This window comes from Melospiza melodia, chromosome 2 (assembly GCF_035770615.1).
Source record: "Melospiza melodia melodia isolate bMelMel2 chromosome 2, bMelMel2.pri, whole genome shotgun sequence".
Classification (NCBI taxonomy): Eukaryota; Metazoa; Chordata; class Aves; order Passeriformes; family Passerellidae; genus Melospiza; species Melospiza melodia.
In genome coordinates, this window is record NC_086195.1 from 73452800 (window position 1) to 73467174 (window position 14375).

Consider the following 14375-nt stretch of genomic DNA (forward strand, 5'->3'; position numbering starts at 1 on the left):
CCTTGGTGCAATTCAGAGTCTTGTGGCTTCTTTCTGGGCTTGCTGCAGTAATGCACAGTGGCACCAGTGGAGCTTCTCACCTTGTGCATGCCCTTGCTGGAAGTAAATCACGGAGCAGCACCTTGTTTTCACCTCAGCAGCTCTCTTGGCTGTGAGGGTTACTCTGCTGCAGGATATTTTGGTTATGCCAGTAAATATCTTCCTTTCAGCAGTGCCAGGTGTTTCCACTCACAGCAGCTCCCACAACCGTTTTGGGTTTTGGAAAGGTACTGTGAGTGTGGTTCCTGGTGGATTGCAGCTGACCCTGGTAAGATGCTGCACAGCTGCTGAAGGAAGTATAAAATGACAGCCATCTGTAAGCCATTACTATGGAATCCTCCTGAATCTTTAATTCAGCTCACATCTTAATGCTCCATCTCACTGGGGCATGTTCTCAGTCCATCAGACTGCAGGCTAGAGTCCAAACTCGCTATTTATCTGGGTTTCTTGTCTTCCAAGCCATTAAGAATTTATGCAAACAAGGTATTGGAGGCTTTTCTGTACTTATTTGTGGCTTGAATCTTTTTGGGATCTTGCCTTCAGCATTTTAGGATTTTCTGTCCTGCAGGAAAGTTTCGGATCAGTTTCCAGCACCTTTCTGTCATCACAGTCCTCTGACTTCTCACACACCAGTTTGTATATGTCACACGCCATCCCATCGCTATGCTATGGGATAAAACCTTGACATAAGTGATTTAACAGGTTTTAGACAAAATTCAGATTTGAATGTAACAGGTTTTCGACAAAATTCCAATAGTCTGTCTGGCATCTCTATTTTCCTATCTGGTTTTTGTTAAATAGTGGCAATTAAATGTTTCTTAGTGAATAGTTAAGGGCTGTTGCTTTACCTTGCTTACCTGCTACTGCCCTACCAGGTTGTATAGAGGGAATGTCTCACACATTCCCAGGCTGAGGGATCCACTGGCAGATACTGCAGTGGGGAGAGACGTGCAAAAACTTTTGCAGTACAAAGGAAAGCTTTGTAAAGCATACAAGTAATGTAAAGCATACAAGTAATCAGCAGAACTGATATTACTGCACTGCTGTGGCAGTTGCACTGCTTTCAGTAATTTGTATTTTCAGGGGTTTTATGTGCTCCCCAGGGATGATTATGCTAAACCCCTTGCTGTGTAATGGAAACAGGTCTGCTCACCTTTTTTTTTTTTTCAATCAAGAATACCCAATCTATCAGACATTTATTTGTCTTCCTTGTGGTCAGCAAAGTAGGTGACTTGGGAATCCCCTAGTTGTTGGAGCAGGATTATAGCTTTGCTTTCAGGTAACAGGGGCACCTCAAAGCAACCACTGCTGGGGCCCAAGGTGTCCCGTGGTCACCACCACAAGATTGTGCTTCATCACCACGAGACTTTAATCACTGCTGACTTCAAACTCACATATTCTCCTTGGATGAACAGAATGCCTCTTTATTTATTTGTGAGGGATTTAAATAAATCATTAGTGAAAGCAGAGAGCGATGCTGTCTGTGCCGTGCTCTAACTGCTGAACACGCCGTGGCCTTTCAAATGAAACCCCATATTTAATTGTGGTTCTCTTCTAGTGCAGTAGCTGGCAAAGGCTCCTGTTTCTCCCCCTGCTGCAAGGGGATGAGGATGGCAGTTCCCCCCACGATATTGCAAACATCCCAGCTGCGAGGGAGGAGGTTGTTCTGAAACAAAGCCTTGGCCAGGCGTGAAACAGCAAGGATTGTGCCCAAGGTAAGAAGCACAGTGAATGTTTTAAAGGGGAAGAGCTGGCTGTAGGTCCCGTTCAGCAGGGAGCAGGCTGGGTAGCAGATGACAGGGGGGATGCTCAGGGCAGGCTCCCCTGCCAGTAGCCTCAGCAGGAGCCCAATCAAGAATCCAGCAGCCGATCCGTAGGTGTTTGTGCTGGGTGCAAAGAGGGCACAGCAGAGCTGGGGGAAGAGGAGGGCGTACACCAGCTCCCCACTGAGGAACCAGAGGTCGTAGACAGAGCTGGAGTAAAAAGCCAGACCAGCAGCCCCGGCCCCAAACACCACCATGGAGGTCCTCATGGCCCACAACACCTCTGTCTCTGAAGCCTGTGAAGCAGAGATTGCGGCATTAGAGACACAGTGTTTTCTGGCAGGATGGCCAGCACTGCCCTGGCCTGGCCTGGTTCTCCTCAAGCCCTTGATGCTTTCAGGCACTGCTTGCTACCAGCAGCCAGGCAAGGCAGGTACCCCTGGAGGGGGCCTCTGATTTTAAGGGTCATGGTTTTATGCTGTTTCCATTAATACCTTAGTCCAAATTTTACACTAGTCTTGTTAGAATGAGCAAAGCTCACCAGTGTGGGTACTGGTACCCCTACCAAGGATATGAACACCCCTGGCTTATGTTTGGAGCTCTGTCCAGAAAGCAAGACTGTCTTTCCTGACACCAAAACTACTGAATGTTGCAAGCAGGTACCTTTTTCCTTAGGATTTTCCTGTAGATATTGTGAGCGAACATGGAGCCAGTGGAGAGAAGAGCTGAATCTGCAGAAGACATTGCAGCAGCAGCGATGGCTCCCAAACCAGTAATGGAGATGTATGCTGGGCACAGATGTTGTAAAACAAGTGGGAGGATCATTGCTGACTCCCCTCTCTCAAATGGACTTGGAAGACCATAGCTTGTCTGATTCCAGTCTTTAAAACAAGACAAGGAAAATTCACAACAAATCCTTTGTCAACATTTCTGCTGGCTTTGAAATTGTCTTTTCACAGGGGCCAGTCACAAAGGGCTAGGAACTGAGACCCACTCAGTATTTTAGGACTTAGATTGATTTTTTTGGTTCTTTTGTGAACTTTTGTGATTCCCTTAAGCATGCTGCAGCTCCCACTAGATCAAAAATTTCTTTTTCCTCAACAGCATCTATAGAAATGGGTGTCCTTCCAGAACTGACTCTATTAATGGTCAACCTCTAGACACTGCTCATGAGGAGAAGGGAACTGGATGAAGTCATGACTTGAGCTGATTTCCTTAAATGTTCAGTGATCTGGCTGCCCTTTTACCCTTGCTCACAGCCAACACAGGACTGATTCCCTGCATGGAGACTGTGAGTTTACAGGACTGAACTTGATTCCTGCAAGCAAGAACCTTATTAACAATCTGTAGTAAGATTGCCGTGTCTTCCATGTCTAAGGCATGAAAAGAAGGAAGCATAAAATTTCTTCTAAAATAGGATTATACAAGGATTTAGTGAGTCTGCCTTCATCTTTCCTCAACACAAAGTCTGGGAAAAGCCATTTCATCATAAGGAAATAGCTTTAAACAGGCCTTGGGGCTGTTTAAACATCTGTAAGTAGTTGTGCAGTGTACCTCAGAGGGCTCCACATTTTCTGGATGGATCACCTATCTTGGTGGATCATGGGACAGGGTAATTTGAAGTCTCTGTCAGGACTTCTTTGGATCCCATTTTAACCACCTTTGCCAAAACCACACTGGTTACTCAGAGACAAACTATTTATTTTACCTGTTGATGCTGCGACTGCCCCAATGAGCACGGAGGGCACGGCCATAGCAAAGCACCCGAGCCCAGAGAGGTAGGAGATGAGCCTCGCCTGTCCTGTCGAGGCAGCAGAGAGCACCCTCTGGAAGTAAGTCTGCCACGGGATGCTCCCAAGCACCTGAAACATTCACCGGTTACCAGTGGTACCCACCAGGCTGCTGTAGGGCATCATCCATAATAAATTCTAATTTCAAATAATCAAATTCTCATTTCAAGCGTATAAATGTTGCCCAGCTCTAACTCTTGAGGATAATATTTCTGATAGTTGAGAATTTCCTGTTTTCTTTGTTTTCATCCATTCACATTGGATGTGAAATTTTAATGAAAACAGGTTAATGGTTTGGAGGATGGAGGAAGCTGAAAAATGGTTGTTTGGAATTGTGAATCAGGCACAGAGGAAGTGAAAGGGAAGTTTTTCAGGAATGCAGCTTTTGTAAATAAATCTACCCAAACTTAGCTATTCAGCTTTTAAAATGAAAAATAAAACCACAATTTTCACTTTCTTAGTAAACAAAATTAATCAGATAAGATCTGAAGATTCTGTCCTCACCAAACAAACTTCTACATGTCCCTATTATTGGTTTAGTAAGAGCAGAACAACCTCCTGGAGTCTTGGCTATTTTGGTAACTCAAAAGTTGTGTTGTGCAATGGAGCAAATTGCACTGTTCTTGCTGATGACTGGCAGTCATGTAATTTTAATTTTTTTTTTTTTTCAAACAGAGGGAATTTTACATATTTCTGTTAAAAGCACACTATTGAGGCTGCAAGACCAGCATCTCAAAAGGTAGGAAATTACTAATTTAGGTGCCAGGAGAGAAACTGGCTGCCTGGATGGTCTTACCCAAGAGGTATGTTACTCCATGTGGGTAAAGGATGGAGTGGCCCTACTGCTTCTTTTCATCCCACAGCTGAGCCCTGGGTCTCCCCAGTCCATTTAGGTTGCTGCAGGGGGTGCTGAGGGACAGTTTTACACCTCCAGCCCGTGTCAACTGGCCCTGCAGTGCAGGGGTCCTGGCTGGTAGAACTTGCAAACTTTCCAGAAAGCCCCTGCACAATTTCTCCTCCCAAGCACTTGTCCAAGAACTACTCCATACCAAGTAGAAGAAGTCATCCAGCCACCTTCCAAGATATTGTTTTTCTATCTTCCCAATCCAAGGGTCTTGGTAGGATTGATGGGTTGCAGTGTAATAAATACTTTCTGTTGCAGAATTCACCAGGGCAAAGGGGATACAGATCCACTAGGATAGAAATGGAAGTTGTTAACCATTTTCCCAGTATCCTTGTTCTTGGAGAACAGATGCTTAAGTTAAGGTAGATGTAGAATGTTGAGTTACATAAGATTAAGCCTAGACTTAGAGTCTTCCCTTTCCTTACTCTAAATCTATATGTTTCTGGTTCATGGCATCATCAAGACCATGAGTCTGTAATTCAGGTTAATTGGTACTTTCTGTAGACAGATCTCTCTCCATTCAAGATGGTTCTAGACAGGTTCTGCAAACTTCACTTTTGTGCTGACCTTTTTGTGTTCACCCAGCAAGGCCAGTGGCTTGTGAGCACTGTATGAAATGCATAAGGTACAAAGACTTACAAAGATTGTAATATTTTTCAGGAAACATGTTCTCATAAAGGGGAACTGCAGGTCAAGGAAGTTATGTTCCATCTGAGACATGCTGAAAAAAAGAGCAGGACTTTTCCCTTTAGTTAGAAAACTACCAAAGAAATGCACAGCACTTGCCAGGCTGAGGGTAATGAAAACCATCTGGATGACATCGGTGTAGGCAACAGAGTAGAGGCCTCCCAGCAGAGTGTAAAGTATAACAGTACAGGCCGAGATGGTGATAGCCAAAGAGCCTCCAATATCCAAGATGACCCTCATTGTTGCTCCTGCAGACAAGGACAGCTGTCAAGTGTCTTAAGACAGATTTCATATGTGCAGAATAGAGGATAAATAAGGATATGTTATTCCCCTGGTGCCTGTACAACACACTGTATGAAAAATGCAGTCTATGGAGAACATGCACAGTGGGAGCTCAAGAGAGCCCATAATTCCTTCCTGCTCTTACTGCTCCACCTTGCTGCATGGCCATTGCCAAGGCACCTTGTCTTTTTACATCTCCTCTCCAACAGGAAAGAGGAAGGTACAAACTCGTATTGGAAGAGTTCTCTGTTATAATATAATGAATATATAGCACTGTTTTTTTAAACCTGAAAATATATTTTCTAGAAATGAGAAATTCTTGTTCCTCTCACAAAAGGAGACATGAAGCACAGCTTTCCACAATTCCCAAAGGTGTACTACACTCTGTCAGTCCACGTGACCTCTAACAGATATAACAGGAAAGCAAGTATTTACCCAGGGACGCCAGGATGGCTGCAAACCAGAACACCTCTCCTAGCAGTGGTGGAATGAAAAGTAAGGTTCCCATCATGTTCCCATAAGTTTCTTGAAGGGGGTCCATCACAGTCACATAATTCTTTGATCTCATTGGATTTACAAAGAAGAAACCACCTATCAGAAAGAAGTGACATTTTGGTGGAATTTTGCATATTTTATATTCCAGGAAAAAAAGAGGTAAGAGCAATATGGTATACGTCTTTCAGACCCACCCAGTGAATTTGTACATAATGGACCCTAGAGAATGAAGCAGCCAATCAGACACCAGGGTTTAAATTCACTTGCTAAATGTAGGGTTTCATCCATTTGAGAGTTCCCCTCTTATAAAGGATATCTGCTTACAGATTATATATATGACTGTCCACTTTTGACACGCCTAAATCTTTCTGGAGTGGCTACTGGAGGTCACCCCCTGTGGCACCCCAGATGGCACAAAATACCTGTGTGACTGTAACAGGAACTTAGCTCAGTGGATACCCATATATAATCTCCTCTGCATCCTCAAAGAACTACCAATCTTAGACAAAGTTTTCTGAAAATCATCCCATGGAAGATGACAGTAGCCAGAGTGAGGCATTGAAGTCTCATATTTGGCTAAAAAGGAGGCAAAGTTTTGTCCTTGGTCATGTGACGCAACCTGTTGATATGTGGTCCTTTTCTGATTAGATTTTTCATTTTGGTGCCTTCATTGTCTCTTCCCAGAACTATATTGTTTTAATCTGCACATTGAGCAGAGTCTCACCCACCTTCATCTAAATATTGGACCTCAGATGTGCAGCCATCTCATTAAAACTAAAAAATACATATTGTGTCTAACCCTGAAGCCAGCAGGACTGCTTGTCTGGGCACTACTGACCTGAGCAAAGATTGCAGGATCAGACCTGCACTTCTCAGTTTCATTAGTAGGAATTACTCACATAAGCAGTCCTGGCAATATATTTCCAAGCTTGATTCATATTCACGTCAGTAGGACTCTTTTCTTTGACTTGAGAATAAAGGTTATTGTTCTTTTAGAAATTCCTGTGTAAGTTCTGCACAGGTCTCCTTTCTTTCATCATCCTGTGTCCCTAGGAGAGTTATAGTATAACACAATGTGGCCTGAAAGAAACTTTGGTCTTGGCAGGAGAGCTGAACCTCAGCATGAGTCCAGTAATTCTCAGAGTTAGAAATGGCAGCTCAGGTGTAGAACACCGCGCACTTAGCTCAGTTTCAAAAAAAACCCAAAAAACCAAAAAAAAAAAAACAAAACACCAAAAAAAAAAGCACCCCCACACAACCAGCTACAAAGTGGCATAAGCTGGTAAGCTGGATACTCAACACATTCATCCTGAGATGAGACTATTCAGAAGAATGCATTTTAGTGGAAAAATCAAGATACTATTATTTCATCACTCAGAAATTACAAGGAAAAAATTAGATACCAATACTCTCAATAGTCTGCAAATTACAGACCATGTGAAAAAAGCAATATGCACAAAAAAGCAATAGACATATTATTCTAAATTCTCAGATAAGATTTTTGTCCCATAAATTACTACAAGCAGGCAAAACTCTACACTAGCTCCAAGCTACCCTAACTTATGTTTCAGTTCAGAGGACAGCATTATAAATGCTTATTCTCGATATATGGGAGACTGAAAAAACAAAATCACATTTAAAACGTACCCTATATTCTGTTACATATCTTAATATACTCCTATAATATATTTTTAAAGCTTATGTGTCCTAATCACGAATTATTTACCAATAACAAGGGACAAGGCAAATCCCACAGGTGCCTGGACCCACAGTAATCCTTTTGAAGGCAGGTAGACGATTTCAGCTGTGCTGTTGATATATGCTCCTCCAACCCAGGTGGCTGTAATCATGGAAGATAAGAGGTCAGAACTGAAAGACATATTTTCAACTAGCCCTGCAAAACATTCTGAGAACTTGTAAACATTTTTCTCATACAAATATTTCATCACACCTCTATTTCCTTTGCAAAGTTTTCTGCCATACAGAGATGTGCTGACTATTGGTAATAGTATTATAATCTCACTCTAAATTATTTTCCAGCTTCAAGAATGAATATTTGTGAGTGCATGGAAAAGCTCAATGTTTAAATACTTAGAGGCAATTTGAATATAGTAATTTTTAATTACCTTTTTTTCTCAGAGGAAGACTTTTGCTAGAGGAAACAGAATTGCCTTTGTGGAATTGCCCTCCTTCAAGAGCATCACTTACAGGGTCTTAGAAAATAGACGTTAGGGAAAACAAATGCCAACAGGCAACGCAGTCAGATAACAAACCTACAACAATGATTTAGGTGCCTTGGCCATGGAAATGCCACTGGGAGATGCCTTTACAAAACACAGGTCAGGGAAGCAAATTTCAGATTATGCCAGCCAGCAAAGAGAGAAAAGGGAATTGAGGGAAACTCTCTCTTTAAGAGAGAGACCAATGTTCACCATGAGTGACAATTTATTTCACACAGAACTGGACTTTTCTGTCGGTAAAATTCTTCTGTTATGTTGGATAACAGAAACTGGTTCACGATTAAGACCACAGTCCTCCTTAATGAAAAGTGTTGTATTCTTTTGTCACTCTTAAATTAAACTCTTAACTAAACTCTTAAACGAATCTCTTTAATTTAAGAGAATATACATAAACATTAGGTTCTGCTCAGTATGAAGAGGTTTGTAGGAATCCATCCCAAAATGATTCATGAAACCATACTCCTTTAAAGTCACACTTAGGCAAAATCTACCCTGACTTTAAAGGAGTTCAATTCCTTTGAAAGAAAAGTCACCCAGATCTATGCAATACATGTGTTTTAAGAAGAATTTTAAAAAGTCTTTTAAGAAAGCTTACCTGTTGCAGTAAACAATCCAATGAAAACATGTATATTCCTGCCTCCAACCATGGCCATCTCTGTTGGGTTCCTGTTCTGCTGATCCTTTCTGCTTTTCCAAGAAGCCCAAATTCCAGTAGCTAAAGTTAATGTAAAAAATACACTCAGAGATACTAAGCCTGGTATATTTAGAGCCATTTTCTGTTGCTCAGTTTAGGTTATATAGAAGAATAAGGATGTGATGATAATGTTCTTTGATTGAGTATACAATCAGAAAAAATCAGTGGAAATAGCGGTGCCTTGTAAAGGAACTGCTGGACTTTGCAACAAAAGAAGCAGTATGAAACAGAGTGATAACCCCAAAAGTCTGGAGAACCAGATGCAGGGTCTGTCTTTGGAAAAACACTGGCAATTCTGCAGCCTTCCCCCTTCTCCAGTAGACATCCAAGCTTATTTTTGTGAGGAGCAAAGATTAAGAGCACAGGGATTAGTGCTGATATGCCTAATGGAAAACTGATGTGAGGGGTACTACCAGATTGGCTTAAAGTAGGGGAAATGTTATATTTTGTCTGATATGAAATGGTATGAAGATGAAGATAATCCATATTTCTCTGGGTTCTAAGCACAAGGCTAAAGCAGAAGATAGGGCTAAGAATCTGTCTGTTTAAAATGGACTAGACTAAACTCTCAGCAGTGATCAAAATAAACCTAGGAAACAGTGAAAAAAGATTTACCATTGACCAATGAAAGGAGATACATGATGATACTCAAAGAAATGATTGGGAAGTGGTAACAAAGCAAGGTGGTGTTGGACTCTTCAATGAAGCTATAGGAATGATACAGACTTTTAAACTTTGTGAACCTCTCTGTTAACATGAATGATTCTAGGGAAAAACCTCATGTATGCATTATGGAATTAAGTTGGTTACATTTATTGTACATTTATTGTAGAGTTGCCACACTGATGTCCTTTCAGTTGCTCTGTCAATCTTTACCATCTGTCCCCATATGGCTCTTTATAACCAATTTGATGTAAAGTCTGCCTGTTTTAGGGTACAAATATGGCTTTCCTGGATACCTTTGTTCATCCGTGGAGTGGGTAGCTCATTTCCATGGTGAAATCTCAGATGTCTTCTTCTCGGATGCACTCTGAGTGAAAGGCCAAATCTTTAGGAAGGTTTTCTGCAGTGTGCCAGCTCCTGCAGACAGACAGGAGTGGCTGTGCACGGAAGTGACAGTGGCACAGGCTAAGCATACCCCGTTGGCAGGACGTGGTGGGAACACACTGGCACATAGGTGATGGCTGGGAGAAGAAAAGGGGAGAAGTGCAGGAGCTCTGTGTTGTCTGTGACACCTCTCTGTACAAGGGGTAATAAAGGTTTTGGTAAAATATGCAGTGATCTGGTGGGAAGACTCTATAATTAGTGTTTAAAAGAAGGGAAAATTAAAAGAGATGAAAAAGCCTGACAGCCAGATGATTACTTCACCTACCTTAGGAGAAATATTCCTTTATATTTATAATAAAATGCTATTTTGACTGAGCAATGACTTTTAAATTTGACCCAATTATTTTAAATACAAAAAGGGACACAGTGCATTTTAAAGGCACATTTTTTGGGCTGGTAATTAGAAACACTCCCTTCCACCTTAAATGAACCTGGTACAAGGTCCTAGAAACTGTAGTTCCATTGCCAGTGTTAGTGGAGCCATTTGTTCCTCTGGTTTGCCTTCCTTGCTCAAAATGGGTGTTCCACCAACTATTAAAACAGCGTACATATAGTAAGTCTTTTCTGTGAGCAAATGTTTTACAGCTTATTTGGTCAGCAGGAACAGGGAAGGGTTGAAGGTGCATGTGGCTGAGGGTGAATGCAGCCAGGTCTCAGCCTGCTCTGCAATCAGACACTTTTGGGAGGACAGACCTGACCTTGCTCCTTTCATGTGAGGGTCAACTAAATTCAACATGCCCAAAGAAAGATTTGAATTTGTTCTTTGACATCTGCAGAGAATGTATGGACTGACCCTGCTTTTTTCATCTCTTGGGAAAAAATCCAAAAAATTGTCAGGCATAAAATTCTCCAGAGAAACTTAATTTAAAGATCCCAAGGGATGGAGGGCAGATGTGGTAGGACACAATGTAAATGAAAACATGACATGATGAGATGAAGGTGATTTAGAGAAAGAGGTTGTGTAAGGTAGTTCATCTGAATCTGGAGTGCTTTTGCTGATATACAGTGCAAGGGCTGTAAAAATACAATCTTATACCAAGAAGACCAGTTCCTCACTGAATCTCATATTGTACTCCTTTGCCATTACATGACTCTCAGCTAATGCATCTATTTTAAAGAAAAAAAAAAAAAGAAATCTCACCAATGAAGATATTTTTGAGGTGGGTTTCACTCCCTGCTCATGTTGGAGGGCTGCAGCTTTGGGTGCCAGTTGCTGTGCTGCTCACTTCAAGCTCCTGGAGTAACCCATGGGGACAAATCTTAGGGGGAATTGACTGACCTGTTTCTAGTCTTGTGAGGCAGGACAGAGTGAGGACATGTCTCAGACTGATGAACTCAGGGTTGCTTCTAAGAGCAATGTCACTGTACCCAGTAGATGTTTCAGAGCTTGATTTGAATGCTCACATGGAGGTGGCTGGTGCCACCCGAGGTGCTATAAAACCTTTGAGATGTCCACTTGGCCAAGCAGAGATTACAGTCCCTGCTGGAAACACCTTGCCTTCCTGAAATAGCAGCCAGGATATTCTGGTGTATCTCCGATGGTTCTGAGCTTGGGGGATACAAATCCTTTCCAGTACCTGAAGGGAATACAGGAAAGCTGAGGAGTGACTTTTTACAAGGACATGTAGTGACAGGACAAGGAGTAATGACTTTTAACTGAAAAAAGGTAGGTTTAGATTTCACAAAGAAATTCTTTACTGTGAGGGTGGTGAGACACTGGCACAGGTTGCCCAGAGGAGTTGTGGGTGCCTCATCCCTGGAAGTGCTCAAGGCTGTGTTGGACAGGGATCTGAGCAACCCAGCGTGGTGGAAGGTGTCCCTGCCCATGTCATGGGGTTGGAACTAGATGATTGTAAAGTCCCTTCTAACTCAAACCATTCTGTGACTCTACAATATTCAGCTGACCTCTTAACTCTTACACCTTATTAGTTGACATTGATGGAACAGACTCTGACATGGGTCGTTGATAAGAACAGAGGAAGTGAGGAGTGCTGTGTACAGTGAAGTTTTCCATGTATTCTAGAAATGATCTGCACTGTAGTGAGCACTTACAGCTTTGTTTAGTGTAAGCACTGTAGTGAGCTACTCAGCATTGCAGCTGAGGAAATAAAGATGGACAAAGCAGTGGCCCCTGTGGCTAAGACCATGCCTTTGCTTTTCCTCTCTGGGTAAAATGTGCTACATTATTGCTGATGGGATTTAGATGGCTCTCTGTGGCCCATGGGCTCAGGAGAAAAGGGATGCTTCCAGGTGAGAGGGGTCCTACAGGGAAGGGCATTTCTGAAGGGTGGCTGTCACTCCTCTGGAAAGGGACAAGCCCAAAGAGCTGGTGCTCTGTAGGGGGTTAAATAAGGCACTCTGAGAGTCTGGAAAGGTTTGTTTGTTTGTTTTTAAATTCCCTTTGGGATTTTTAAAGTTTGTTTGCACAGAAGAGTTCACCTGGGAGCAGAGGCACAGGACTGGGGCAGTAGAGCAGAGGCCATGGCACTCTGAGGTCTGCAAGGATCAACTTGTCACAGGTTTACTTTGCTCTGCAAGCCAAAAAAATCCAGAACAGTGCCGAGGCATCTAAGCCATTTGCATCAAAATGAACTGACAGTTCCTCTTGAGATGAGAGGGTATGAACTAGTCCGTGGTGTCCATCCCAGGTATTTGGATTGTGTCCTTGATCCTGACAGCTGAAACATGGGGCTGTTGGTCTCCAAACATTTACATTTTTCAGATGATGTCCTTGGTCTAAAGTTTTATTCCTGTCCCAAGTTAGTGTAATTGCAAGTGGCTGATCTCCTGCATGAGTTTCAAAGGCAGGACAGAGAGGGATAATTTGATGCAAACCCAACATATTCAAGTCCTTCAATCAGAGCCTGTGTAGTGTGATTGCACAGTGAATTAATATCAAAATGACACAAATACTTTTGTCTTTATGTCTGGGTAGTTTTTGACTATTAATTATTTTAAGTCGATAGATACAGAAAAATAGATAGATAGATAGATAGATAGATAGATAGATAGATAGATAGATAGATAGATAGATAGATAGATAGATAGATAGATGATGAATATAGAGAGTAGTTAGATATAGAAGAATACGTGTCTTAGTTTTACTAAGTTCTTCATGTACACATTACAAAAAAAAAACCTCTTAAGGACAAAATTGCTCTTTTCCTTTGCTAGGAGATTTCCCTGAGAGAATTATTTTCATTTTGGAAAAAAACCCAAAACCAATAATTTAAAATCTGTAGTAATCCTAATTCTGAACCATGATGTCTTCAGTCAGGCCAACTCCCTGTTTAAATCAAAGTTTTTATTATATTTAGTATTATGCAGACATTTTATTTTGAAGCCTTGCCCACCAGAAGAGTTTGGGTTTGCAGGTCTCCCTGCAGTGCTTGGCATGAGGAGCTGCCCCTGTTGCAGTGTGCTGGCTGGCTCCTGGAGAAGGCTCTGGTGTCGCTTCTGAGAGCACAGGTTTTGCTTCATGTAAAAGGTGGTCTGGGAGATCCAAAAAAGCATGAGCTGAAATAATTTAATCTAATTTTAGTCACATTTATGTATTTTCACTAAATGAATTTTTAGCATCCTTGTGTTTGCAAGAGACAGCTGTTTGCTTTGGTAAGTCACACCTTCATGTTGTTAGCTCCAGATGAGACTCTTGGATCTCTGGACATTTGTGCCTGGGTTCTTTGCTGCGCTTCAAATGGCACCACATGTTCCTGTCCATGGTGGACAACTGAACCTTGCTCAGCAGGGCAGTGCCTCCCACTTGCCCAAAGCATCTCTTTCAGTGTGGGCTGTGGGAAGGGTGCCTCTCCCCATGGCCTGTGTATCTTGATGCCTACCCTAGAAGAGACTTCTTCATGGTGATTCAAGTCAGATGATTTAACTCTGCTTTCTCTGTTATCCCATTTATCTTCCTATTGGAGGTAGTTTGAGCTCACAAGTCCTTCAGACCACACAAATCAAGCCAGAAAATAAGTTCAGAATAGCAATATTTAATATTTACATATATCAATGAGGCCAGTGGTCACACAGTTGGCAGGACAGAGGATGTTCCCAGGAGCACACTGACATCCCCAGGGCAGGACAGCCTGGAACAAGCAGATGGCAGCAGCACAGTGCACTTATTTTTCTATGCTGGAGGTGTGTCAGTGTGTATCTCTTCCTCTCCTGGTGCTAGCACAGCCAGAGTTGGCTTTATCCCAGAGGTGAGAGTAAGGGAGTCAAAACTAAGGGATGAGGAAGGGCAGGTATTTAGGGACTGTGAAGGGTTCATAGAGCCCCTGTGCTGATGAAGGGGCCTCTCTCCACCTGACTACATGCAAATATCCTTCTTTCTCACTGCCTCTTTAACTCTTTTCCTGGTTTGCTGTCAGC

The 14375-nt window shown here is 42.3% G+C and overlaps 1 protein-coding gene and 1 long non-coding RNA gene across 2 annotated transcripts in view; one reads left to right on the top strand and one right to left on the bottom strand.

The window, feature by feature from the left end:
* Window positions 1-1576: 1576 nt before the first annotated feature.
* Window positions 1577-8973, bottom strand: LOC134414367 (high affinity choline transporter 1-like). The gene is made up of 8 exons (XM_063148864.1): window positions 8796-8973; window positions 7687-7800; window positions 5901-6056; window positions 5283-5431; window positions 4642-4785; window positions 3511-3664; window positions 2466-2683; window positions 1577-2098 (listed from the first exon to the last, which is right to left on the bottom strand). Exons 1-8 carry the CDS (start codon window positions 8971-8973, stop codon window positions 1577-1579), a joined length of 1635 nt encoding a protein of 544 aa, XP_063004934.1.
* LOC134414369 (uncharacterized) overlaps window positions 5813-14375 on the top strand; it is a 35822-nt gene continuing 27259 nt past the window's right edge. The window contains exon 1 of the long non-coding RNA XR_010026710.1: window positions 5813-5960. This is a non-coding gene — a long non-coding RNA (uncharacterized LOC134414369). The remainder of the gene's footprint in view (window positions 5961-14375) is intronic.

What these genes read in the sequence shown, in the direction of transcription:
- LOC134414367 (XM_063148864.1), bottom strand. Translation starts at nt 8,973, where the DNA reads ATGGCTCTAAATATACCAGGCTTAGTATCTCTGAGTGTATTTTTTACA. An exon ending in TGCCTTGTCCCTTGTTATTG is followed by an intron (nt 6,057 to 7,686) that starts GTAAATAATTCG and finishes TCTTTCTGATAG; the next exon opens with GTGGTTTCTTCTTTGTAAAT. An exon ending in TTTTCATTACCCTCAGCCTG is followed by an intron (nt 4,786 to 5,282) that starts GCAAGTGCTGTG and finishes TTTCTATCCTAG; the next exon opens with TGGATCTGTATCCCCTTTGC.